This window comes from Mustela putorius, unplaced genomic scaffold (assembly GCF_011764305.1).
Source record: "Mustela putorius furo isolate JIRA1106 unplaced genomic scaffold, ASM1176430v1.1 tig00000145_pilon_pilon_pilon, whole genome shotgun sequence".
NCBI lineage: Eukaryota > Metazoa > Chordata > Mammalia > Carnivora > Mustelidae > Mustela > Mustela putorius.
Genome location: NW_025421294.1, coordinates 20,780,128 through 20,807,309, shown reverse-complemented (window position 1 = coordinate 20,807,309; position 27,182 = coordinate 20,780,128). Strand labels below are relative to the sequence as shown.

At 43.7% G+C, this 27,182-nt stretch overlaps 2 protein-coding genes across 3 annotated transcripts in view; both read left to right on the top strand.

The window, feature by feature from the left end:
* LOC101678316 (protocadherin alpha-13) overlaps nucleotides 1-27,182 on the top strand; it is a 102,665-nt gene that overhangs the window by 50,174 nt on the left and 25,309 nt on the right. Inside the window, 2 exon segments of the mRNA XM_045075387.1 lie at nucleotides 17,306-17,364; nucleotides 20,543-20,631. Coding sequence (XP_044931322.1) covers nucleotides 17,306-17,364; nucleotides 20,543-20,631 — 148 coding nt within the window.
* On the top strand, nucleotides 3,206-12,236 carry PCDHAC2 (protocadherin alpha subfamily C, 2). 2 transcript variants are annotated; one of them, XM_013052405.2, is made up of 2 exons: nucleotides 3,206-6,458; nucleotides 10,756-12,236. In XM_013052405.2, exons 1-2 carry the CDS (start codon nucleotides 3,897-3,899, stop codon nucleotides 10,888-10,890), a joined length of 2,697 nt encoding a protein of 898 aa, XP_012907859.1. In that variant the 5' UTR covers nucleotides 3,206-3,896; the 3' UTR covers nucleotides 10,891-12,236. The 2 variants fall into 2 exon arrangements, with proteins under 2 accessions (XP_012907859.1, XP_044931323.1); XM_045075388.1 differs by lacking the exon at nucleotides 10,756-12,236 and having other exon boundaries at nucleotides 3,208-6,467.

Genomic DNA, 27,182 nt, shown 5'->3' with positions numbered 1-27,182 from the left:
CTGCCCCTGTGCCTGCTTGTGATCTCTCTCTCTCTGTCAAATAAATAAATAAAATCTTTAAAAAAAAAAAAGAATACACAGAAAAAGACTTCTTTTGCAGGTTGCTTATAATTCAAGTGAAGAGATACTATTAAAGCATTTGGATGAATGAAGAATGACACATGTCAGCATTCAGAAATATATGGTAGACTGCGGAAGAGGGGGGAAAAGGCCATTATGAGACTAGACGTTTCTTGGATTAGATGAGTTTTAAGATGGATTTTGGAATGTATGTAAGACTTGGGGAGAGCAAAAAGAAGAAGCTGTTTCTATTTCAGAGAATTGCAGAAGTTGTATATTTAGTTCTGTTCAAAAAACATTAATTAAGTGCCTAGCACTGTGCTGTGTGCTGGAGATTACAGCATGTTTGGGAACTCTGCTGTGCTCTGTTGCTCAAGTATTTTCACGTATCCTAAAAAGTTGAATCTCTGGAGACATGTGGGTGGCTCAGTTGTTAAGCATCTGACTTTGGCTCATGTCATGACCTCAGGTCCTGGGAACGAACCGCCACATGAAGCCCTGTATCAAGCCCCACATTGGGCTCTGCACTTAGGGGGGTCTGTTTACCCCCCTCCCTCTGCCTCTCATCCCCGCTTGCGCATGCTGTGTCTCAAATTAATACATGAAATCTTAAAAAAAAAAAAAAAAAAAAGGTGAATCTCTTGTGAGGAAGCAAATCCCTTGAAGGAATTCTCATGACAGAAGTCCCTTTTCCTTAGTGATACAAAAAGGGACTGGTTTTCGTTTTCAAAATATAGGCTAAGCTCTAGAAGTAATTGGGAAAGCTTAACTTTGGTGCACACTCAGCTTCCCATCATCACTGACTTCCGCCATGCTATATAGATACTGTCAAGTATTATGTGATAATAAATTGTTGCATTTTAATAATAATAATAGTTATAACATACTTGTCAGTCACTATGTAAATTGCTTTAAATACAACATCTTGTATAATCATAACTACCCTTACTTAATATTGTCTGTCTTCCCTGATTAAAATGAGTAAACTGAAACTTACATTTCAGTGCATGTCCAAGGCCATATGGTTAGTCACTGGCAAGTGGATGACCAACTCCAAAGTCTGTGTTCCTAAATACTGTGCTACTCTGCTTTTTAATAGGGGTTCTTGAAGGTCCAAGGGAAGGAATACAAAGTAAGGGAAGCAGTGGTCAAGGCATTAACATTCATATTGTCGACAGGACACTTGCCAGCAATCTGAGCAATCTCATTCCACCAACTAGGAAGGTTGGCAAGAGGCTTAGTACAGTAGAGTGTGGAACAAAATCATTGTAGTGCCAAATATAGTACAATCTCTCTAGGACAATGTCTTTGAAAAGATGACTGATTTGTGTTGGCTTTCTGTTTGCCTTCTCAATCACTGAGGGTGTAAATACTAGTTGAAACTTATGATCCTGACACATCAAAATGGATTACCTGGCAGGTGTCCTTCCTGAAAGATGACAAAATTGCTAAAAGACAAGCCTTGTTTTTTCTCTAGAGATGTGACACTTGGGGGCTTCCATTAAAGACTTTACAAAGCCTCTGTCACTTTAAGTGTCACTCTTCCTTAAGTGCCTATGATCTTTTCAGGGGCACAGATCCATGCATGGTCAATACCCAGTGGCCAGGTTTCTGAGCTGTGGGCAGAGGTGGCAGTGACTGTCAGGCCCTGGGAGGAGATGAAAAAAGAAAAGGTCACTCTTCCTGACAACTTATAACTTGATTCCACTTATAAGCCATTTATTTTCAGAAATAAGTAATGGGTGAAGACACAGGCCAGGCCTACAATTCATGCACTTGAGAGTTTAAGGCTTTCTGAGATCAAATTACCACAGCAAACAGAGACAGAGTTATTGTAGGGACATTTGGGGAGGAAGCAGACAGAGAAGGAGAAGCCAGAGACCTAAGAAAAGAGACAGGAATAGTATGTGATGGAAATTGCTTCCCACTCTGCACCCTTGAAGGAATGAAGAGGACAAATAAGAAGCAGCAGTGATAGGAGGAATCTGGGAGCATCTCTGGAATCAAATTGGTTGGGTTGTGGAGTGTTGTCAGCAAGTGCACTTAGTGGGTGGGAAGGAAGGGAGGTCCTAGTTCAGGTCTTTGAAATCTGGGTGTTAGGATCATTGCCTTGGCCCCTTCAGCCATCCCCTCAAGGAGGGAAGAATGCCAAATGTCAGCTCTCATTCTGGCGTTATTCCAGCCCATAGCTAGAAAATGACCCACAGAGGGAGATGGAGGAGTGAGAGGATGCTGGGAGATGAGAAAGGGACAGGACTTTTTGGTGAGTGCTTTTTGCACGTGGGGCAATGGATTTTAAATTCCTGTGGAAGAGGAGAGGAGATGGCCTGGGAAGAGTGGGTGTCTGGAACAGAGAAGAAGAGGCAGTGACACAGCACAGAGACACTTCCTCTGATCCTTTAGCCTTCTCATTCACTGAAGAGAAACTGGTTGTCTCTGTAGCAATACAAGGTTGAGTCTTAGGAGAAAGGAGGGCCAGAGGTGGAAAGGAACCTCATATTTATGGGAGGGGAGCTGCAGCCATCGAAACTGCTGACTGTTGTAAGATAAATCCCAATGTCCCCCATTTTGCTTAATAACAGCAGATTTTTCACTGCAAAGCATTCATGGAGTCCAAATTCTAGCCTGGCTTGGCAGATCAAGAATCACCCTCTTGATGTAATGGTTTTGCAGGCTCTTGAAGACATTGTCATCTGTTCAAGAAAAATTTTTAAATCACTCTTGAAAGAACAAAGAAAATGTCTTGGAGGATAAATTAAAAAGATTTGGAGTAAAAGAAGGAAAAACTTGAGGGAAGAATTTCTTTAAAATTTTACCAGATTTCCCCACTAAGATACAAAGGGGTCAAATAAGACCTTCGCCTGCAGTTTTATGGAGCCAGTTTTTAAAATAAAATTTTGGATGTTTTCTTGGTTATTTGCCAAGGTACACGCTGAAAGCTAGCGCCACTTGGCTACTAGCAGAACTGAGTATTGGGATCCCAGGATGTTTAGGACTTGCGCCGCAGAAGAGAACCGCACTTGCCATCCTCCTCCCTTTGCCCCAGGAGTTGAATACTTTCTGCACTATTCAGGAGTATTGTAGGGAAAACGTTGGGGTCAGGTGAATAATCCCCATGGTCAGCAACCCCAGAGCGCCTCCCTTGCGCTTGTTTCTCTTGAATGTGGAGCCGCCGCCCAGATGCCCCTACTAAGCTAAGGCCCCGAGTTTATTTTCCTGAGTCGCGCTTGGAAATCTTTTCCTGGGAAGGTGATAGCCCAAGTCCTAGAAACAGAACTGCTTGTCCTAGAATAATCTCTTTACGAGACGCGTTAGCCGGCGGAGGGACCGTGGAGACTGGCTGAGCAGGGAGCGGGGGGCAGGGAGAAAGGGAGTGGCCGCGTGCCCGCGGTCTGCCGGGATCCCGCGGGGCCAGGCTGAGGGAGCCGGGGCTGGAGTGGCTGGAGCGACCGATCGCTCCCGGTCGCCGTCTGCCACCTTGGTGCGGAATCCGAGCCGGACTTGCGGAGCGCTCCTCCCCCTCCCCTTCTGCTTCCTTTTCCCTCCCCCAGGAGCGGCGGCGGCGGCAGGCAGGCAGCGGAGCCAGGCTGAGCGGCTCTGAGGCAAGCGGAGGAGCTGGGATATGGGGCGTCGGCGGGGGCGGAGGGGCCAGGAGCCCTCCGGAGGGCCTACGATCGGAGCGGCCCCCGGCGTTTGCTAACGCGTGAGCCGTGGGGGAGCGGGCGCAGGGTGGCACGAGCGGAGGCGGAGGCGGGGCCCGGGCGTGGAGCACGGCTGGGAAAACTGCTGCCTCCGGCCCTGCCCCGCGGCTCCCACCTCCGCCGCGGCCGGTGGCTATGGAGCTGGGGGGTACCCGACCTGGGGCGACAGAGCATCCCCGACTCCGGCCGCCCATGTCCTGGCTGCTGCCGCCGCCGCCTCTCCTGCTGCTACTGCTGCTGCCGGGCCCAGCGGCCTCCCAGCTGCGATACTCGGTGCCGGAGGAGCAGGCGCCCGGCGCGCTGGTGGGCAACGTGGCTAACGCGCTGGGGCTGGAACTGCGGCGCTTGGGGCCCGGCTGCCTGCGCATCAACCATCTGGGTGCGCCCAGTCCGCGCTACCTGGAGCTGGACCTGACGAGCGGAGCGCTCTTCGTCAACGAGCGCATTGACCGGGAGGCGCTGTGTGAGCAGCGGCCTCGCTGCCTGCTCAGCTTGGAGGTGCTGGCGCACAGCCCCGTAGCGGTGAGTGCCGTGGAGGTGGAGGTGCTGGACATCAACGACAACTCGCCGCGCTTCCCGCGGCCCGACTACCGGCTTCAGGTGAGCGAGTCGGTGGCCCCTGGAGCGCGCTTTCACATAGAGAGCGCGCAGGACCCCGACGTGGGCGCCAACTCGGTGCAGACCTACGAGCTCAGCCCCAGCGAGCACTTTGAGCTGGACCTGAAACCCCTGCAGGAGAACAGTAAGGTGCTGGAGCTGGTGCTGCGGAAGGGCCTGGACCGAGAGCAGGCCGTCTTGCACCACCTGATTCTCACAGCTGTGGACGGTGGCAGTCCAGCCCGCTCGGGCACGGCACAGATCTCCGTGCGTGTCCTGGACACTAATGACAACTCTCCCACCTTCGACCAGTCCACTTACCGCGTCCAGCTTCGGGAGGACGCCCCGCCAGGCACGCTGGTGGTGAAGCTGAATGCCTCGGACCCGGATGAGGGTTCCAATGGCGAGCTCAGGTACTCCTTGAGCAGCTACACGTCGGACCGGGAGAGGCAGCTCTTCAGCATCGATGCCAGCACTGGGGAAGTGCGGGTAAGTGGAGCGCTGGATTATGAGGAGGCCTCTTCCTACCAGATCTATGTGCAGGCGACTGACCAGGGTCCAGTGCCCATGGTGGGTCACTGCAAAGTGTTGGTGGACATTGTGGATGTGAATGACAATGCACCAGAGGTAGTGCTCACGGACCTGTACAGCCCAGTGCCAGAGGACGCTGCATCCAACACCGTTGTGGCCCTCCTCAGTGTCAATGACCAAGACTCGGGCCTCAACCGGAAGGTGAGTCTGGGCCTGGAGGCCTCTCTGCCTTTCCGACTGAACGGCTTTGGAAACTCCTACACACTGGTGGTGAGCGGTCCGCTGGATCGGGAGCGTGTGGCCGCCTACAACATCACAGTGACGGCCACCGATGGGGGAGTACCCCAGCTCACATCCCAGCGGACGCTGCGGGTTGAGATCTCTGACATCAATGACAACCCACCAAGCTTCCTCCAGGACTCCTACTCCATCTACATCGAGGAGAACAACTTGCCAGGGGTGTTGCTCTGCACTGTGCAAGCCACAGACCCAGATGAGAAGGAGAATGCGGAGGTGACCTACTCCCTCCTGGAGAGGGAGATTCAAGGGCTGCCAGTCACCTCCTATGTCTCCGTTAACAGTGCCAGTGGCAGCCTTTATGCTGTCAACTCCTTTGACTATGAGAAGTTTCGGGAGTTCTTTGTGACTGTGGAGGCCCAGGACAAGGGGAGTCCACCACTGAGCAGCACTGTGACCGCCAATGTGTATGTGGTGGACATGAATGACCATGCCCCCCACATCCTGTACCCTACCTCAACTAACTCTTCAGCAGCCATTGAGATGGTGCCTCGGACTGCCCCTGCTGGCTATCTGGTCACCAAAGTCATAGCCATGGACTCAGACTCTGGCCAAAATGCTTGGCTCTTTTACCATCTGGCCCAGACTTCTGACGTGGACCTCTTCAAAGTCGAGCTACACACAGGAGAGATTAGGACTACCAGGAAGATGGGAGATGAGAGTGGAACTACTTTCAACCTAACGGTGGTGGTCCGAGACAATGGAGAGCCATCACTGTCATCCTCCGTGGCCATTACAGTGGCTGTGGTGGACAGAGTCTCCAGAATCCTCCCGGATACTCAGAGACATGTTAAGAGTCCGCGGACATATTCTGAAATTACGCTCTACCTGATAATAGCATTAAGCACAGTGTCTTTTATATTTCTTTTGACAATCATTGTTTTGAGCATCATCAAGTGCTACCGCTACACGGCATACGGCACCGCGTGCTGTGGGGGCTTCTGTGGAGTGAGGGAGCGCTGCCCCGCCGAACTCAACAAACAGGCCAATAACAATATCGATGCCAGGTTACCCCATGGCCTCAAAGTGCAGCCTCACTTCATTGAAGTGCGAGGGAATGGCTCCCTCACCAAGACCTACTGCTACAAGGCCTGTCTGACAGCAGGCTCAGGGAGTGACACTTTCATGTTTTATAACACAGGGGCGCAGACAGGACTGGGGCCTGGGGGAGCCCAAGCAGCCACGAGTGACAGCAGGCACCTCACAGGCCAAAGTGGGCAGAGTGCCGGGAACCTGATTATTCTCAAAAATGATGCTGTTTCTCAAAATGAGGTGAGATAGCAGTCAAGGGGTCATGCGTTTTCACACATCCCCTCCCCACGCCCCAAGTGTCATTGGCTTCATTGAGTTACTAACAGTGACGGGGTTACCTGGTAAACTGAATATATATAGTACGTGTGACTTGATTATAATCTGTGTTGTTCCCACGCTAGAAAAGTAACATCAGAGAATTGTTTTACTTTGTTTTCTTTCCAGACGTATGAAGCCTTGACCATAACAATGTTGGAGAAATAAGGATTGGTCTTAAATATTTGATGTTAAAACAGAGCTCTGCAGAGGGCTGGAACAGGCTTGAGAATAAGATGATGCCATACTGGGTAATGTTTTGAGATTCAAGGAGAAATGGCCTCTGCTGTATCATCTAGAGGGAAAGTTCTCTTCGGAAGTACTCTAGGAGTGTTGGTTTTCAAAAAGCTCTGAGACCTCTACAGGTTGTGGTGGTCGACTCTGCATGCTGTCCTTGTTTATACCTTGAAAATTATCCAGTTACTATTTCTGGTAATTGCGCCGAACTGATGTGATAGGATCTTCTGGCAATTCATGTCAGAGGTCCTGTAGACCATGGATCTCACCTTGCAGCCCAAGTGTGCTTTGGCTCATTGATATGGTAATTCTACTGTAGGGGGTACCTGAGGAAATGAAGGATGGTAAGGCGAAGAGACCAAGAACGGATTTGTCTGATTGGGCTACGGAGGTATTAGAACAAGTGGACTGAGGAAGTGGGGATGTGGTGGATACCAGGACAAGCTGGAATTGGGGAGAAGGAGAAAAGAACTCTCCTGTTTGTCACCTTTCTTGGCATAGGGCACGTTCATTGTAATATGATGTCCCTGCAGTAGATTAAATGTAATCTGTAATCTCCTGACTTCCTGTGGACAGTTTCAAAGGTTTTAATGGTGAAGTAGCCTCTCAAGTCCTTTCTATCTTTGTTAAATGACAGAACTTCAAGGAATAGTCCAACATATTCCAAAGCACATGTTCATTTTCTGGATCTAAGATTTAGTTTGCAATGGCTAGAAAAGCCTTGGAAAGTGGATGGCTTGCTGTACATCAAAGACAGGTGTTGATAAATGCACAGGTTTTAAGTTTTGTGTTTTAAAGATTTATTTATTTATTTGAGAGCGACAGAGAGGATGAAGGTGGGGGGTTGGGGAGGAACAGAGGGAGAGAGAGTCCCAAGCTGACTCCATGCTAAGCACTGAGCCTGACTCAGAACTCGATCTCACAACCCTGAGATCATGACCTGAGCTGAAACCAAGAGTCGGACACTTAACTGAGTGTGCCACCTAGCCGCCCCTTAAGTTTTAAGTAGGCAAAGGTCACTTGCTCATTATTATGAAGAAGGTATGTAAATTACTGGATGGTGCATGAATGTGTGGATGCGTTTGGGTAGTATGTCTCCTTACGCATGCTTGAAAATAGAAAATAGAGGTCTGCTTTGTGATACTTTGAAGTTGTATTTCAGAAACCAGAATTTTGTTCCATCCATAGTGATAAATTGTTATCATCCCAAGCAACTACTTTGTAGCTAGGACTTTCAGAGGTACTACAAAAGGAATTAATAATATTTGTTCCTCCTATATTTTTGTGATGTATTTTCATACAGTTTCATATTCTAAATCCTCCTAATCTTGAGGAAAGTAATGCATACAATACAGAATAAAGCCCAGATGGATAGAGTATTTCCCACGTACATTGTAAGTGGATGTATCAGAGAAGCCTGCTAGTCAATATTGAGCAACCACTGGAGGCCGATTGCAGATTAAGAACAGGGGGACAAAATCAAGGAGTTTCCAGAATTCTTTAGATCATCGCTTTTGGAGGCATGTAAAAAGGCTCAGCTTTCAATAAGGATGCTGTAGACATTTGCTTAACATATTCTTGTGAAGCCCCTCTGGGCCTGGGTGGGCTGCAGGTGGTGAAAAGGCTGGGAGAGCATTGCCGCCAGCTGTGAGTTGGAAGCTCAGCTGAAGGACACTCTTCCCCTCCTCCAGGCTCAAAGCTTGGGGCAGTTTGATACATGAACTATTTCTGTCTTACACTGACCTGTGTGTTAATACGGACTTTGATACACAAACCTTTAACTGAGGAGAAAAGTATGTCAGAAAAGTGCTTGTTCCTGTGGGATTTTGGCAGGAGAATGAATGCATGATTTTAATAAAGGCAGATTTCTGCCAGCCACGTTCAAAAGTCCGGTGAAGAGCCCTAAGATCTCTAGCTCCTGAAATTATTACAGTTAGGAGGAGGGAGTGAGTCAGGTCAACATGGCAGAATGGAAGCAGAAGTCACTCAGCTCTGAAAGTCATGACTGCTAGATCAACCTGTTAAACTCCCAGGGTAGGCTTTCTCTTTTCCCTACCCAGTTATTGCAGATGACGGGGAAACTTCATGCCGTGTGCTCACGTTAAATGAGATGAAGATGATAAAGGATGAGTAAGGGAATCTGCACTCAGTGACCACTATGCTATATAAAAATGTTCTGCTCTGTGATATATGTGTGATTTCATTCCCTGTAAATCATACATGAAAGAAACACTTACCAGCATCTAGCATATAAGGAAATAAGCTCAGAGAGGTTAAGTAACACACACAGTCATTCTGTTAGTCTATTTTCGGTCCTGCCTGTCTGATCTCAAACATTATGCTGTTTCAAATAGTATGCGTAGACAGAAATCCCAATGTTTATACTCCTTTTGTTATGTGATTATCTGGCATTTTGGCTACTACATATGGGTTCACCTAGTAGGGTAAATTGACTGCTTTAGGAGAAAGAGTAATTCCTTGCATAAAAGTAGATCACAGTCGGGAGGATCAATATGTAAAAATGTTACTATCAAGCTGATATCTTTTTGTTTATCTGCTTCACTTTGGCATAGACTGTGGCGATCTTTCATCTCTGTTCTTTTTCTGATTTCTCTTTTTTGCTTATTAAACAGCATTTAACATCAGATTCTAATCTTTTGATAGATTTTACCCCCAGTGAGCTGATTTCATGAGCCATTTGTGCAATGAGCTCTCTGAACTAACTTTTTGGCAATGGGGCAGAATTTCTCTTTGGAGATTTCTGAAAACCTGATATTGAATGTGGTTGGCGCCCCTTTCAGAGCCTCCAAGAAAAGGAAACCAAATCTTAAAGTAGATTCTGTGCCTTTGTGGTCCTGTGGCTCCTCATGAGTCACTCTGAGTGCTCTGGGCAGATATGTCCAACTGTGCTTCTGTGGGAGCGGGTGGCATAAGATGTGGAAATCACAAAACACTAGCAGAAATCAGTTTGCTGCCATTTATTTTCAAGCGATTTGTAGCCATCGGATCTTCTGTATTTCTGTCACTGTTTATACACTTGTACCCCTAACTGGATGCAGTGATTTGAAAGAGCTAATTCTTCTTCTAGTGGCACCTAATTTTTTCCCCTAGGACCAACCTTTCTATCTGGTGACTCTGTCCTGTATCAGAATTTACACTTAGTGCAAAGGGACATGGTGGTGAATTCATGAAACCTGTGTGATGGTCAGAATAGGCAAAGAAATTCTATCTGTGAATTTCTATTCCAGTGTTCCATCCTCTCACGGCTGCTTTTGAGTGGTGGGCTACTTTGTTTTGCCATTTCCATATTGGTTATAGGACTGTTCTGAGAAAAGGTTCTCTTTGGTCTGGTAATGTAATAATTTCTTCAAATTACCTCCTTCCTTGCTTTTTCTGCAGATCTGCTGAGCCAGATGGAATTATGGCTGAGCTCTTCTCTGTCTCCTTATCTTGCAAATATTCTGATTGATGATGAAACCTATTTATTGTAGCTTGAATGTCATTGGCTTACCCTTTCCTCTGACCCAGGGGTGAGCTGTCACATGGGCATCTGGTCTACCTCCAACCACTGCAGGGACACAGCCTGGCATATTATAAATTGCCCATTGGCATGCTGTCTGCTTGACAGAAAAGCAGAGTCAGTTCTGGATACTTGCCTTGGTTTGCCACCAATTTCTGCTCTCAATGAGAGGTTAGGATGATGTCATTTCACAGATATTTGAGGAAAACTTGCCATTACTGAGTCCAGAGGTTTCGATGAATTTAATGGAGATTTACAGGTGTCTTTGAACGTGACTTTTGTTAGGAATTCACCTGGTTCGAACTTTCTGTGTATAGTAAGTATGAATATAAATTTAGTTTGTCCATATGATCATATTTTTAGCATTATAACCTATAATCATGATTTCAAAAATCAAAGGGCAAGAGGATTCCTTAGCAAAATTTCAAATCTGCTCACCTAAAAATTACAATTTTTTTCTTTCAGGAATTTGAACTTGACAAATGCAAAGAAATATCTGACATTGCAAAGGTGAAGAAAAATGTTAGTTCCTTGGCACACAAACAACATCAGTTCCTTTCTGGCCTTGCAGGGTCAGGACTTTGGGCTCCAGGGAAGTGAAACTGTGAGTGAGGAAGTAACTGCTGTGCTAGCAGGCTGTGCCTCCAGAATTAAGCAAACCTAGCCTTTTCTGTTGTACTAGAACCCATTAGTATGTTTCAGTACTATATTTTTTTACTTTCCTGCTTCACGGATTAGCAAGTGACTTCAGAGGAAAGTAGTTCAATTGAATTCTTGTATTTCTCATCTTTTCAATTGCTTTACTAGAAGACTAGTATGTAATATAACAGTGATTATTTTAAATGTTATACTCCTTCTTGCCTTATTGACCCAACAGTTTATATATTCATTTTCTATTGCTTTGTAAGAAATTGCCACAAATCAGTGGTTTAAAACAACTCCCATTTACTATCTCAGAGTCCTACAGGATGTGAGTGGGTTCTCTGCTTAGGTTTTCACACAGCTGAAGTCAATATGGCACCTTGGCTGAGCTGTCTTCTAGAGGCTTTGGGGAAGAATATGCTTTCAAGTTCATTCAGGCTGTTGGCAGATAATACTTCTTTGTGGACTCCATACTTACCTAGGGGTTGTGCTCAGGTCCTTGCCTCATGATACCCTCCATCTTTGGAGCTAACAGTGGAGAATCTTCTCTCCTGTGGAATCCCTCCCATGCTTCAAATCTCTCCAACTCTGTCTCTGACCTCTATACCCAGATTTAAAGGGCTTATGTGCTCAGATCAGTCTGGCCCAGATGATTTCCCTGTTGTAAAGCCAAGTGTGTCATATGATATAATCCAAGCAAAGTAAGAGCCATCATATTTATTCTTGGAGATTATGCAAGGCACATACATCAAGGTGTGAGGATCTTGCGGGGGGGGGGGGATTTTAGGATTCTGCCTCTCATAGTTTATACTAATGATCACAGAGTATCAGTGTGAAAAATCTGCAGGATACATCCTTAATAGAGTCCCTATAGGAAGAAAAGGAGACATTGCATGTAGTTTCATGTCTCAGAGGACGGTTTACCAATAGCATCAGCATGGATTTCCATGACAAGGAGTGTCGTTTCCTGAGTGGTCCTATGATTTTTTTTTTCTTTTTGAAGGAGATAAAGTATTTTAAACCTATTTTATTTTAAAATTTATTTATTTTAAAATTTAATTTTAAATTTGTCTTGAAAGAGGTGGTTCACCCTTCTATAGCTCAGATATTCTATGGTGTAAATAATAAATAATATCATTACAGGATAAATTAAATCTTTGTTATAATTTTGGTAGAAACTTAAATGGCTTCTTGCTCTTTATTAATGCTACGTCACCTGTATGGACTACCTAAATCAGTTTTTCCACATCTGGAGTTTTGTGGCTATTAGTCTCCTGAAGGACTAAGCTTTGAAACAACAGAATGTAGTGGGGCTTTCCACCAATAGGAATTAAGCATAGTTCTGGAATTTATGATCAAGTGTTAGAAAACTAAACAATCACACTTCATTCATATACTAAGGAGTATATGTCCCCAATGTGTCTGGTATATCAGTAGTCAACTTTTTTTTTTAATATAATTTTTTATTTTTTATAAACATATATTTTTATCCCCAGGGGTACAGGTCTGTGAATCACCAGGTCTACACACTTCACAGCACTCACCAAAGCACATACCCTCCCCAATGTCCATAATACCACCCCCTTCTCCCAAACCCCCTCCCCCCAGCAACCCTCAGTTTGTTTTGTGAGATTAAGAGTCACTTATGGTTTGTCTCCCTCCCAATCCCATCTTCTTTCATTTATTCTTCTCGTACCCACTTAAGCCCCCATGTTGCAACACCACTTCCTCATATCAGGGAGATCATATGATAGTTGTCTTTCTCCGCCTGACTTATTTTGCTCCTACACTGTTGGTGGGAATGCAAGCTGGTGCAACCTCTCTGGAAAACAGCATGGAGGTTCCTCAAAATGTTGAAAATAGAACTGCCCTATGACCCAGCAACTGCACTATTGGGTATTTACCCTAAAGATACAAACGTAGTGATCCAAAGGGGCACGTGTACTCGAATGTTTATAGCAGCAATGTCCACAATAGCCAAACTATGGAAAGAACCTAGATGTCCATCAACAGATGAATGGATCAAGAAGATGTGGTATATATACACAATGGAATACTATGCAGCCATCAAAAGAAATGAAATCTTGCCATTTGCGACAACATGGATGGAACTAGAGCGTATCATGCTTAGTAGTCAACTTTTAAACTTGAGTTTTTCTGATTTTAATCAAGCTTGGGTGAAACACACATGTATTTATTTATTACTTGAAATTTTGTGTCATTTAAAAATAAACCAGTATCTGGGAAACTCAGATATAACAAAGAGAAAAAAAAAGTATAGTTGGCCTTTGAACAATACAAGGTTAGGGGTGCTAGACCCAAGCACAGTTGAAAATCCAAGTATAAATTTTGATTCTTCAAAAATTTAACTACTGGGATGCCTGGGTGGCTCAGTTGGTTAAGCAGCTGCCTTCGGCTCAGGTCATGATCCCAGCGTCCTGGGATCGAGTCCCACATCGGGCTCCTTGCTCCGCAGGGAGCCTGCTTCTCCCTCTGACTCTGCCTTCCACTCTGTCTGCCTGTGCTCGATCTCGCTTGCTTTCTCTCTGACAAATAAATAAATAAAATCTTTATTAAAAAAAAAAAAAAATTTAACTACTAATAGGCTACTGTTGCCCAGCAGACTTACCAAGAATATAAAGAGTTGGTTAATGCATATTTTGTATGTTATGTAAATATTTTATATGGTGTATTTTTATATATTTTATATGCTTTATATTATATATAGCATAAATATATTTTTATATTTATATATATTTATATTTATATAATATATAATATATTTAATAATAATATATAAATATATAAATATTTATATATTATAAATATATAAAAATATATTTTTATATAAATATATAAAAATATAATATATAAATATATATTATATATAATATATTATATATTTATAAAAATTTATATTTATATTTATATAAAAATATAAATATATTTTTGTATTTATACTATATATATAGTATATATATTGTATGTTATTTATATTGTATATACTTTATTTTACAATAAAGTCAGCTAGAGGGAAGAAAATGTTATTAAGAGAACCATAAGGAAGAGAAAATACATTTACAGTACTATATACGGTATTTACTGAAAAAAATCGATATGTAAGTGGACCAGTACAGTTCACACCTATGTCGTTCAAGAGTCAACAATATATGTATTCCATGTAAATTAGTCTAAAACACAAACTTTTGTGGGACACCTGAGTGACTCATTCGGGTTAAGTGGCTGTTGGTTTCAGCTCAGGCCATGATCTTAGAGTCCTGGGATGGGCTCCATCCTCCGTGAAGAGTCTGCGAAAGTTTCTCTCTCTTTGTCCCTCTGTCCCTGTTACCCCACTCCCCCGCAGTCCCCTGCCTGGCTCACATTTTCTCTCTCTCTCTCTCTCTCCCCCAAATAAATAAATAAATCTTTTTTTTTTTTTATGCACAAACTTTTGTGTTAGGGAGACCTAAATGTAACAATCAGCCAAACCCACCAATCAGGCAAGTGATTTAATCTTTCTAAAGCTCAGATTTCTTATTTCTATAAATTTAAGTACATTAATGTTACTCTTGCATAATAGTTTATTTGTTCAGAAACATTTTTAAAACCTACCCAATACCTGAACCATGTGAAGCTCTGAGGACATAGCTCTGTATTATGAATATCTGAGGATCTTCATATGTTTTATGGATGAAACAGATACACTTTACATAGAATTAATGATCTAAAAAAAGTGTTAGGGTAAATGCAACAGTATGTTTAGAGTGCTTATCCTATTGCCTAATATCGTGTGGAAACTTAAAACACTGTATATTCTTCCTTTCCTTTTCCCTGCCCAGTCTTACTACCATAAGATATGTCATAACTACAATTCTGATAAATGAATCTGAGAAGCACCTTGTTGCTGATGAACTATTACAGAAAATAGCATGACAAGTTATAGTTGAGGAAGTGAGGTTGTGTAGTGAACTGAGTTCCTTTTTTTTTCCCCAAGATTTTTATTTATTTATTTACTTATTTGAGTGGGAGAGAATGAGAAAGAGAGAGAAAACACAAGATGGGGAAGGGGCAGAGGGAGAACAGACTCCCCGCCAAACAGGGAGCCCGATGCGGGACTTGATCCCAAGACTCCAGGATCATGACCTAAGCCGAAGGCAGTCGTCCAACCAACTGAGCCACCCAGGCACTCCGGGAACTGAGTTTCTCAGTCAGTCCTACTAGAACTGTGCTTTTAAGCAAAACAAGGTTGGTACTTTCAGTCCAAAGATGAAGTCACTGCAGTTTTCATCACAAATGTTACCCAATCACAGAAAAAATGGCAACATTTACCTAATGGATATCCAAGTCTTTACTAAAGGAAGGTTCTCACCGTTGACACTAGTGCTGCTGATGGTAAGGGGAGAGATGGTGATAATTGGATTAATAGGAAATATTTTAGTTGTTTTTCCAGCTTTACAGAATGAGTTGCAAATCGTTTCTCTTTTGGTCACTGCAACACCACTAGTAGAAAATGAGAACCCTTTCGTTTCATCTGTAGAGTTTTATGCTACTTTAGATGGAACATCCATAGAATGCTGTGGATTTGACCACCAAGAATGATATTCCTATCTTGCCAGCAGAGTGGAAGGGACCGAAGAGGGCAGTTAATGTATGGGGACATTTGCAGTGAAGTATCTTAGAGTTGTAGCTTTTTCTGGGCCTTGACTTCAGCTAAGTTTCCAGTCACCGGCAAGTTTGTCAGGGAGTTGAGATGCTGATCACTCCTTTCCTAGGTGTTGTGGGAAAGTGTGGCTATGAAATACTCTGCATCCTTTGAATAACAATAAAAAGGATAAGAACTGGGGCACCTGGGTGGCTCAGTGGGTTAAGCCGCTGCCTTCGGCTCAGGTCATGATCTCAGGGTCCTGGGATCGAGTCCCACATCGGGCTCTCTGCTCAGCAGGGAGCCTGCTTCCCTCTCTCTCTCTCTCTGCCTGCTCTCCATCTACTTGTGATCTCTCTCTGTCAAATTAAATAAAATCTTTAAAAAAAAAAAAAAGGATAAGAACTAGAATTACTGACATTTTGAAGTAGTTTATTGGTATTTCTGTGGCTTTGTATCTACAAAAATGATCATTATAATCCAGAGGAATTTTTAGAATACAATCTCCATCTGTTCATCTTTCCACTCAAATAGACTTCAGTATTCAGTGACAGAGCCCACTTTAATCTCTGCCCATGAAAACATGTTGCGGGGAACATCCATCAGAGGTTTTTTTGGTAAAGATTTCATTTATTTTTGAGAGAGAGAGAGAGCACGCATGCACAGAGGGAGGGGCAGAAGGAGAAGCAGACTCCCCACTGAGCAGGGCCCTGTGGACCCCGCCCGGGATCGTGACCTGAGCTGAAGGCAGATGCTTACCTGACTGAGCCACCCAGGCGCCCCTCACAGGATTCTTTGATAACAAAATTTTTGCTAATACATACCAGATAGTGATGGTGGTTCGTTTTGTCCCCAGTGATTCCTGAGTACCTTCTACGCAACCTCTAACTCCTCCAACAGTCTTCAGGGGCCTATATTTTCCTTTTTCGTCCTCTCCACTTGGAATTGACAGTTTGTGGACAAAGGGTGACAGATCCTTCCCGTACACAGGTGCTGCAGACTGAGCCAGACCGTTTTTGCATTTCAGGCACTCCCTGTTAAGCAGTAAGAGCTGAGCAGCAGTAATTGAGGGAGGAGGCCAAACACTCTGCAAAGCAGGGAGCGGGTGGGATTTTATGAAAAGGACTGTGTAGCAAAACAAGTTCAGACTCCCGTCGTGGTTTGTTTTCCTCTCCCTGGGATTCCTCTCCAAGCAGCAGCAGAGGCAGTTTTCAGTCGCTGGCGTGCGACTGGGCCCCATCCATCCTGGGTGGGACATGCTGCAGTCTGCAAAGCCGGCGGCAGATTGCAGTCCTCTGCGGTGTGGCCGGCCAGCAGAACTCATGGAGTCTGAGCCCTGTTCTAGCTAGAATACCAAATGGGAGAACTTCCTTTAGTGAAGCATTTGAAGGCAAAACAATGAAAGCTTTCCCCATCTCAAAATAGCCTGCCCTTCCTCTAGGGCTGCTTTAGGAACATGGACCTGTTTTGAGCAAGGCGAAGACACAGCTGGTCCTCACAGCATCATTAAATCTGGTTTTTCCATGATATGGAGTCTGTGGAAGGACTCCGATGAGCTCATTTTCTCCTGAAGTGCTATATATATATGGATAGCATCTTAGAGTTGCCCATAAAATGGCTCCTTCGATACTTTTTTCAGATATGAGAAATATTTCAGAAATAGGCTAATCAGTCACAGGGCAATCACCACTCTGCCTTATTAACAAAACCTCCCTTTGTGATTTTTTGCAGCCTCGACAGCCCAACCCTGACTGGCGTTACTCTGCCTCCCTCCGAGCAGGAATGCACAGGTATGTAGTTCCTTCCTTTTTCTTTCTGTCGGGAGAACTTTAACTTTGTACGGCTCGGACACATTCTGTGTCCAGGGGCTGGAAACTGCTGTCAAACTGAGAAGTTTTAGATACTTTTCCAGGAGAAAATAGTTCCTTTTGTCTCCACATCTCTAATTGAAACATTGGAAGTAGTGCCAAATGCTTATCAAGGGCTGGCAAATCAGAGTTCCCTGTTAAGTTACAGAGACAGGCTTCTGGGTACTTTCTCCCATTGAAAGTTCTGTAGGGAAATAATTACAACTTCCTCTATCCCTTCCCCACCTGTACTTTCTGTCCCTCCCCTAGAAATTCTTTAAATTATTTAAATTAATCCTGATGATTTTGGATCCGAATATAAGTATGTGTTTTCTACCTTAGTTTTCTGTCACACGTCGACTCTTATATCCTATTAACCGCAATAACTGGCTGTCATTCTTGTTCATGTTCATCCATTTTAGAATCTCCGTATCTTTCCCATCTTGTTACTCTCTTGTTCCTATCGATGGCGTGGGCTCTTTAGTGGATGAGCCATGTGAAAGGCCTTTATTGAATATCTGGAGACCAAATCTATCTTATTTTAAATGAAAGTAGAGTAATAGTATGACTCTAAGACTCAGATTAAATATAATTTTGGTTTCTCTACTTTGTCTCTTTGACAGTAATTGATTAACTACCATTATCCCCAGAGCTGATTTAGTGCCATAGGGCCAAATAAAAGATTCTTTACTTTTGAGTGTCTTTGGAAACCAGGAAACTAATGATCACGACCCGCAAAAGGATTTTGTTTCAAGGGAGGAATGAACTCTAAACTTAAGCCCCTCAAAATGTCTGGGCAACAGTTCAGTAGATCTTTAACAAACCTACATCAGTCTCTTAAGGGAGAGCTTACAAAGTATGTGTTAAGTTAATGAAAAATTAGAGCGCCTGGGTGGCTCAGATGGTTAAACGTCTGCCTTTGGCTCAGGTCATGATTCCAGGGTCCTGGGATCGAGCTCTAGGTCGGGCTGCTTCTCCCTCTCCTTCTGCCTGCTGCTCCTCCTGCTTGTACTCTCTCTGTCCAGTAAATAAAATCTAAAAAAAAAAAAAAAAAAAAAAAGTCAATGAAAAATTAGTTTTAAGTCCATTTAGAAATGCATTAAAGTGAAATAAATTAACATAGTCTCAAGCATTACATTATAAGTCAAGCAGAGATCATTATAATGGGTGCTATTTCTCACCAAGAACCAATCAGTGAAGGCCTGAAGATCAGTAGTGGGCATATCGAGATGTCACATTGGAACCTGGGTCATAATTTTAGCCCAGAAAAACTTGTGCGGATGTTTGAATACTAGTGGCAGGAGGGCTCTTCCTGTTTGTTAGTGACCAGCTTATGCTTTTGCCTGCATCTGAGCTACTGCTGCAAACCATGCAGTAGGGAAAAGCATGGTTTATAATACCAGCTTTTTCTCTCCTGGCTGAACTAACTAGTGCTTTACTTGAAAAGTGTCAAAGCCACGAGATGTGCCTTTAAAGCTACATTTGAAATAAAATGCTAAAACATATCACTTCCTTACTCCATTTTCAAAGCGGGGGGGCAAGTGTGTTCCTATTCAGGTTTCAACTAAGATATAAGTAGGATGAGGAATGAACTAAAAAGTGCAGTTAAATGTAACTTATTCCTCATAGTACAGTATACTGAACATATATTAGAGTTGTAAACTCAAAGAATACTCTTCTCTTTTTACACATGTGCTTGGCTTCTTGGCTGTTCTGGCCTCAGACCTCATGTAACTGTTTTTTTGAAAATTCTGCTTTGAGTTGAGCTGGTTCCAGGGTGGTTACATCTCCAGAATGAATCTGACTGAACCCATAGAATTTACTGGAAGAATCTGGGAACACATGAAGGATATTAATATTTGGGGGGAAAGATTCTAGAATGTAGGTGAAGGGAAGAATTGCAGTAGGGCAGAGCTTAATGAGTGAATTTTGATTAGATATATTATTCAGAGTCAAGAGTGAAAGAATATTCAATTGATAGATGAGCTTCCCCCACAATAGTTCATCTGCTTCGCCGCCTCTCATAACCTTTCAAATAGTAGTGTAAATTTTGAGTAACTTAATTTGCAAGATGAACCAATGTCTTTTTGAAAAGAATCCTCTAGGGGCGCCTGGGTGGCTCAGTGGGTTAAGCCTCTGCCTTCCTATCAGGTCATGATCTCAGGGTCCTGGGATGGAGCCTGAATCAGGCTCTCTGCTCAGCAGAGAGCTTCCCTCTGTCTCTCTCTGCCTGCCTCTCTGCCTATTTGTGGTCTCTGTCAAATAAATAAATAAAATATTAAAAAAAGAAAAGAAAAGAATCCTCTAATTCTGATGAGGATTCTTTGGGTTGATGTTTACTCTTACGGTCCTGTTTGTTCCTTCCTTCCTTCATCCATCCCACAAGTATATGAGGGTCTCCTATGTGTGAGCATTGAACATATATAAATGAATATGATGTTTGCCCCATTCCTGAAGCGTTTATGTTCTATCTCTGCTTGCCTCCAAGGGAGTCCCAGTTCATGCCTCACTCCCTACAATATTTCATGCTGAGTTAATCTCTTCTGAATTGGGATCCATGAGTGATGGTGATAGGCTTCCTCAAGTCCCAGGAAATATAGGGTGTGTGGTCTATAAGTAAAAAATACAGAAAGAGTAGAACATGAAATACGTTAAGAAGTAATTGGGTAACTAATTTGGAATAATGCTACAGTCAACAAATAATTTTCAAGTATTTTCGTCTTTGCTATAGAGGACTCAGAAACAAGAGAATCAGCAAGAGAGGCCTGGGGCTTCTGAGAACAAGTTCTCCTCATCTGGTTCAGCAATAAGGTGTTAAAATGGCATTAGCCCTCTGATGGGCTTCCCATTAGATTTACTGAACACCATGTGGCATTAATGACAACCAGAATTGCCACAAAGATAAAACATGTTTATTGCCCAAATAGTATAACAAGCAGGAAGTCAATGATGCTTTTGCAGTTTATGTAAGGTAACTGCTCAGTAGTCATTGCTTCAAGTATGAGTACAGTGTGTTAGCCGTAGTGCTGCCTTCAGAGAGCCATGTGCTTTCTCAGGGTGGAAGAAGATCTGGAAAGTCATTTATGGTCTAACCATTATTTGGGTCTCTGTGTTTACTCAGCTCTGTGCACCTGGAGGAGGCTGGCATTCTGCGGGCTGGTCCAGGAGGGCCTGATCAGCAGTGGCCAACAGTATCCAGTGCAACACCAGGTAAAGACCCAAGGTCTCTCTTCTTGCTGGGTTCTAGAAGACAATTAGATGACTTGTTTGTTTGTTTTTTAAGATCAGGAATGCTAATGGTTTTCTTTTTAGTTTTCTTCTTTTCCATCCATGTATGACTTCCTTATACTCTTGCATGATTATTTTGATTTTCTACTTAATGTCCTTCAAGAATTAAAAACAGAGAAGAGTACACATGTATATAAAGTTCTACTGTAAAGTAACTAGGGGTCTTTCATGTGCTTAGGCTATCTGAGCCACACAGAGAAGATCTGGTGGCCTCGTGTGCAGAGGTGACACTGTTAGCAAAGATCTTTTGATTGAAGATGTTGCAAACCCGTTCAGAGTGGTAAGCAAAAGGGAGACACATAGATCTACGGATAGATACATGCAGTGGAGTTTCTCATGGAAGTGGAAAGTATAAAAACCAAGGTACTACTCTCTTTGACTCCAGGTCAAAGTCAGACCTGCTTCTTTCTGCATACCTACATCATTCTGCAGACTGACTTTTACTGCCTTGACATGTACATTTGCACACGTGACTGTCTCACAGTTTCTTAGTTTAGAGGACCAGTGAGGGCTGATTCTAATCCATACTTTCAGGAAATAGAATCTGCTAGATTGGATCAAGAACCCAGTGGCTGGGAGAGCATAGAAAAATTCCTTAAGCTCATAATTCCTTAGTTTCCTTATTCTCCTCTAATCATACAGTGTCATACAATAAAAATATGGCTTTGTAGGCCCATCCCTGTGACAGTTTTCAGAAAGGAAGGATTTCAGAGACTGCAAATGGTGTCTATCATAATCCTCTATTAATAGAACATGATGATGATGATGATAGTTCCTGATTATTGAGCCATAATCTACCCAAACATTGTGCCGAGCACATTAAACATGTGATCTCATTTATCCCCCATGACAGCCTTGCAAGGGATTTATTATGACTATTTTACATATGGGAAACTGGAGACACAGAGAGGATAAGAAACATACCCAGGTTCATGTAGTTTGTTAGTGGCAGAGTAGGATTCACACCCAAGTATGTCTAGCTCCAAATCCAAGTGTGTGTAGCACTTATATTCCTAGCATGGCTGGCCTGCAAGAACCCATCCAAATTCAAATATATACACAGATACATTATAGATGACACAAGTGTGCGTGTGAAACATTCTTTCCAAAAATAATCAGGTGCCTTTCAATGATTAGGCTATCCGAGTAACATGTGCAGCTAAGGGCCCATTTTTGCTGGCAACTCTAAGGGCTTTCATCGATTCTAATCAGCCAGCAATTGCTATTTATGAATGTGGCATGATTCAACTAAAAGTCACATTTGTCAAAAAAAAAAAAAAAACACACACACACACACAACAGAAAATGCACAAGTTAAAGCAATTCATTAGAGAGTAATATTGCCAGATGGCAAGAAGAGGAACATAAAATAGTTCATTGACAAATCTGCATCCCCAGTGCCAGGGATGGAGTGAAGAAGTGATGGAGGAGGAAGGGCTGTTGGGCTGCCCAGTACTGCAGCATGGGAGGCACCTAGAATGTTAAGATCTTTTCTGAAAGCAGCTACACCCACGCCCTGCTCACCTGCCTTCATTTTAGGGCTTTTCCTGTTCTCGCGGGGCTTTGTAGGTCACTCTGGTGAGCCAGGAACTAAGTCGGAATACATTCTGCCTTTCATTGATGATGCTGGTGGCTGCACATTCCTAGGCAAATGCGCAGTAGGAACCGTCCGCCAGTATTTTCATTTGCATCTGGCCCAGATCTCTTTACTTCAGATCTGAAAGAATGTTAGGAACCCCTTTTCTTGACAGAAGATAAGGAAGGAGTATGGGACTCCTGGGTGGCTCAGTTGGTTAAGGAAGGAGTCGCCATTGCTCCCCTTCAGTATTGTCTAATCCCTTCTGTCCAGGACTGTGCCTGGCTCAAGACGCACGAGTCACCATCCTCATGGACTGAGCTGGACACAGCTTCCATCTTCCACCACGTAGTCCACGGGTGACCTCACCATATTTTTCCACACACCTCCTCACCAGTGACTTGAAGTTAAAGGAATGCCCCTCTGCTTTCTGCACTGTCCTTTCAACATTTTTAGGTTTTAGGACTCAAAAATATGTTCTGCTGAGTCAGTAAGGAATATGGCATAAGGATTAAGATCATGATTTGGAATCAGATCTGAATCAAATTGCAATTCCAGACTTCCTTGCTGGGTGAGCAAAAGCAAATTGCTTAAATTCATGTTTTCCAATTACTGTTATTTATCTGTAAACTGGGTGTGGTGATAACCCCATGAATTGCCGTGATTACTAAAGAGGAAAGAACTGAATATAGTGCTTGACAAACGGTGTTAATAAATGCCTAATTTTATTTTATTTTATTTTATTTTATTTTTTCTGGAATGGTTTTGCATGACCCATGACATGGCCTAGGCTGATGACCTGGTGGCCAGAATTCAGTAATTCTCATTTCTGGACCCAGAGACACACCCTCTAAGGTTGTCTGGATCATCCTGACATCTGTACAGTCCAGGCACTCTCCCTACATCCCTACCCCAGCTGCCCTTCCGGAGATGGAATGAGGAGGCTTCCTTAGCTCTCCACAGAGAAAAGGAAAATGCTTCAAAAACTTGTTTATTTCCGACCCCAAGAAGAGCCTGCCTTTCATTGATTCTGTTGCCCTTAGTGCCTCATGATGAAGGTGCATTTGCTTCCAGAAGGTTTCCTCTTGTTGCCTGGGTCTTCTTACACGTGTGTCTGAGACCCCCTCATGAACCACTACCTTTTTACACCTAAAAGAGCTGCAGCCTGCGGCTGTGAAGAGGAGGCGGCCGTCTGTGCCTCAATCCTCATTTACATGTCTTCCTTGTTTCTCCTCCATTGATGCATTCTTTTGCTTTATCACTGAACCGTTCATTTATCTTCATAGTCCACAAAAACCTAGGATAAGATGTCACGCTCCGAAAGGATCCATGGGGACATCACCAGGTGATGTCTCTTGCAGGATAAACAAGTCAGGGATCAAATTGGTTAATCCTGATTCCTGGCCCCCTTCTCCAGCCTCACCTCTATGTGAGCAGACCAGGACAAGGGCTTCTTTAGCAGCTTCCCGGGAGACTGAGCAGAGGAAAGAAAATGGGCTGAGGAGGGAGAGCATCCAGTTACAGCTTCTTGGCGGGGGGTGGGGGGGTGGGGGGGTGGGGGGGTGGCGTTAAAGGGCCAGTCATTCCCGTTTACAACTCTCACTTTTTCAATGTGAATGTTCTGAAGAGGTTTTAATGGGTGCCCTCTTGTGATCAGTTCCAAGAGGGAAGCCTGAGAGGTTGTAAAAAGACTGCCCCTGCCTTTGAGAGAGCCTGTCTGGCTTCAGCGCACCAGGCTGCTTTGCTATCCCCTAGTGCTTCTTCCGGGCCCCCTTTTCTACTTTTCATTACCTCAGGCAACAGATTATTTTTGGAGTGGGAGATCCTATTTTCAAAAGCGCTCAGGGACTTCCAAAAACACACCGCACTGCCAAAGATAACACTATACCTTGTCAAGGAAGACCCCAGGGGATCGGGACTAGGCAGTGGAAGGTTAATTAGGCAGACCGGATGGCTAAGGCAGGGAGGCCTAGGGGACCTTAGTTTAGAGTGACCGGACAGTGGTTCTCAAAGTACAGTACTTGGAGCAGCCACACTAATTCCTTCTGAGTCAGAAATTCTCAGATTGGGGCCTAGAAGTCTGTGTTTTAAAAAGCTCCCCATGTTCTCCCAATGTACCCCAAAGTTTAAGAACTGGTGTAGAATTGAGAGGAAATATTCCTGAGGTTGTGTGGTATCTTTGGAGGCTCAGAAACCGTGCAAGGAAGGCATCTACTCATGATTCTTGCAGGAAGCAGAAGCCCTTTCCCTACATTAGAGAGAGAATCACTAAGAGTTCAGGCTCCAGGTCAGAGTAACCCTTCTTTGAATTCTAGCTCGGCTGCTGTGCTGTTCTAAGTCCCTTATTTAGGGTTTCTGATTCCTCCCCTGTAAGATGGAGATAATAGTGGCGCCCACCTAATAAGGTTGTAACAAGAATTAAATGAGATAATACATGCATGCTCCAGAACCTGGAGAATAACATTTGGTAGATGGTAGCACTTTTTGTGATTTTCCAAGGTATGAGTCTATCTTTCACATTGACAATTTAGGTCTGAGTTGTTCTGAGTTGTCTGTCTCTGTGGGAAGGCTCTATTCTGAAGATTTTTCTTAATGCACCTGTTTTTGGTTTTGTTTTTTTCTTTTCCCTGGGGGATTATTTTTGCCCTGGTTTGCCAGATGTCTTTACTCTGTGGATGATGGACACAGTTTATGTGCCCTAGTTTTATGCAGGGTGGGGGTGCGGAGTGAGATTTGTGCTTTTATTTGTCTTAGGGTTTCCTACCTCTCTGGCAAAATCACCTTTCCATGAAGGGGCTTCATGTAGAATCCATCTCTGACTCTTCTCCTGAAAGAAGTCATGATTCTTGAGTTTTTTCGGAATCCGTTCAGGAGCGCTGCCAACACGAATTTTCCCACTTCATGAGTGAGTGTGCAGCCTTAGGCCTCATTTGAGGATTTAGAAAGCCTGCTGTTCCACTAACCTGCTCACCCTCAACTTCTGCTGTTGTCATGGCAATCACGGTCCTGGGAGGTGTGTACAGATCCTTATTAGGAAACAAAATGAGATCAGCAATCTGTGTGTGTGAGGCGGCTCCCTCATTCACATCCTCCACTGCCACTGGAGGCTCAGGGCCAGGCTGAGAGGCCTCTAGCTGAGGAATGTGAGTCCTTGGAAGGTGCACTTTTACTTTTTGGGGGTTCGGGGCTCATCAGTTCTGCTGTAGTTCTCTCTGTAGCTCGTGTTTTGTGTTCTGACCTGGCCTGGAGGGAAGGAGCAAGACAGTGTGTGGGAATGGGGAATTAGAAACCATGAAACTTAAGTCTTTACTTGCTTTATTCATTCACCTTTGCCTCCTCCTTTAGAAGAACACCCTGCACCTTCCATTTTTAAGGATCATGTAAATGAAAAACTAGCATGAAAATTTCCTGGTTTTCCCACAATTGAACATTTCTGTTTACTGGTTTGTTTTTTTTTTTTTTTTTAAGATTTTATTTCTTTATTTGAGAGAGAGAGCACGAGCACAGAAGGAGGGGGAGAAGCAGACTCCCTGCTGAGCCCAGAGCCCAACGCAAGGCTCTATCCCAGGACCCTGAGATCATGACCTGAGCCAAAGGCAGACACTTAACCAACTGAGCCACCCTGGTGCCCCTCAACATTTCTGTTTAATAAATGGATTCTGAGATAGTTCTTTCCCTCAACCCTGTGTTTCCTCCACCTCCCTCATGTTTTTCTACACCATTTTTTCCAGGATTGATTAGCTCAGGGCAGAATACAGTGAGGGTTGGGACCATGATACAAAATAAATAAATTTCTTCCTTAAAAGTGACCCACCAACAGAGTTTATATGCCTCCTGAAAATCCAGTCCCATCTGCACTCCAGCTTACGCTTCTGGGCATACATTTTAGAGGGTATAGTGAGGAAAGAAGAGTAGCAAGAACTATTACCTTGGGCTCCACTTTCCTTCAAATCCCCCAGAGGCAGAGAAGCAGCTAAGGCAGGTCAGGCAATGGATACTCATTATAGTTCCTTAGGTTATCATTGATCCGTTTAATGTGTCACTAGAGCATACAGACTGGCCCCTGAAAACTTCATCATGAGAAACAACTTTTGAATCGTGTCTTTGGAAAATAATACCCTTTTATCCTTCTTTTGTTGAAGAGTGTTGCATGGAACAGTAGAGTTTCCTAATTATCTTCTCTCCTAGTTGTATATGTACACCATGGTTGGTAGCTAAATTTTTAAACCCCTTATCAAAAGGGAAATTCAGGTTTCTACTGGGAAGATTCTGATGTCTCAAAGGACCAAGGGAAGGCAGCAATCACCAAGTCTGCCACCTGACTTGGCTCAAAGATGACAGGCTCCCCGTGTAGCCTGAGAGCGCTATGGCAAAGTGGTCATGAGTCTATACTTCATTCTGGAGGAAAGCTGGCTTGGATTTTTTGGAATTGGTGGGCTTAGAGCTCCTCTCTGAGAGATGCTTAGACAAAAAGGACCTACCTATAACCTGGTTTGAAGGCAGAGGAGAGGTAATAGCTTGTAATTACTTTAAGCTTTGCAGCCCTAGCAAGCATTGCCTAAAGCCTCACTGATTCTAGTAAAATAGAAATGAAAGCGTATCCCCAGCAATAGCAAGGCTCTTTAATGATAAATATTTTCAGAGAAACTCAGCCCAGATTCCAAAAGTACTTGAAATGTTCATTTCCACAGAGGCAGTCAACTTTAAGTTGAAAAGGTCATTGCCTAATTTGGAGAAACATATTCAGGTCAAGCACTGGTTAGAGCCCAGGGGCCCTTAGGGAAGGTCCACAAGAGAGTTCATTGCTAGGAGACCTGGACTTGAGTATGTGGACTGGAGAGATGCCTCTTCTGCCTCTGCACATAGAGCTTGCTACCCACAGTCAGAAAAGGAGAGG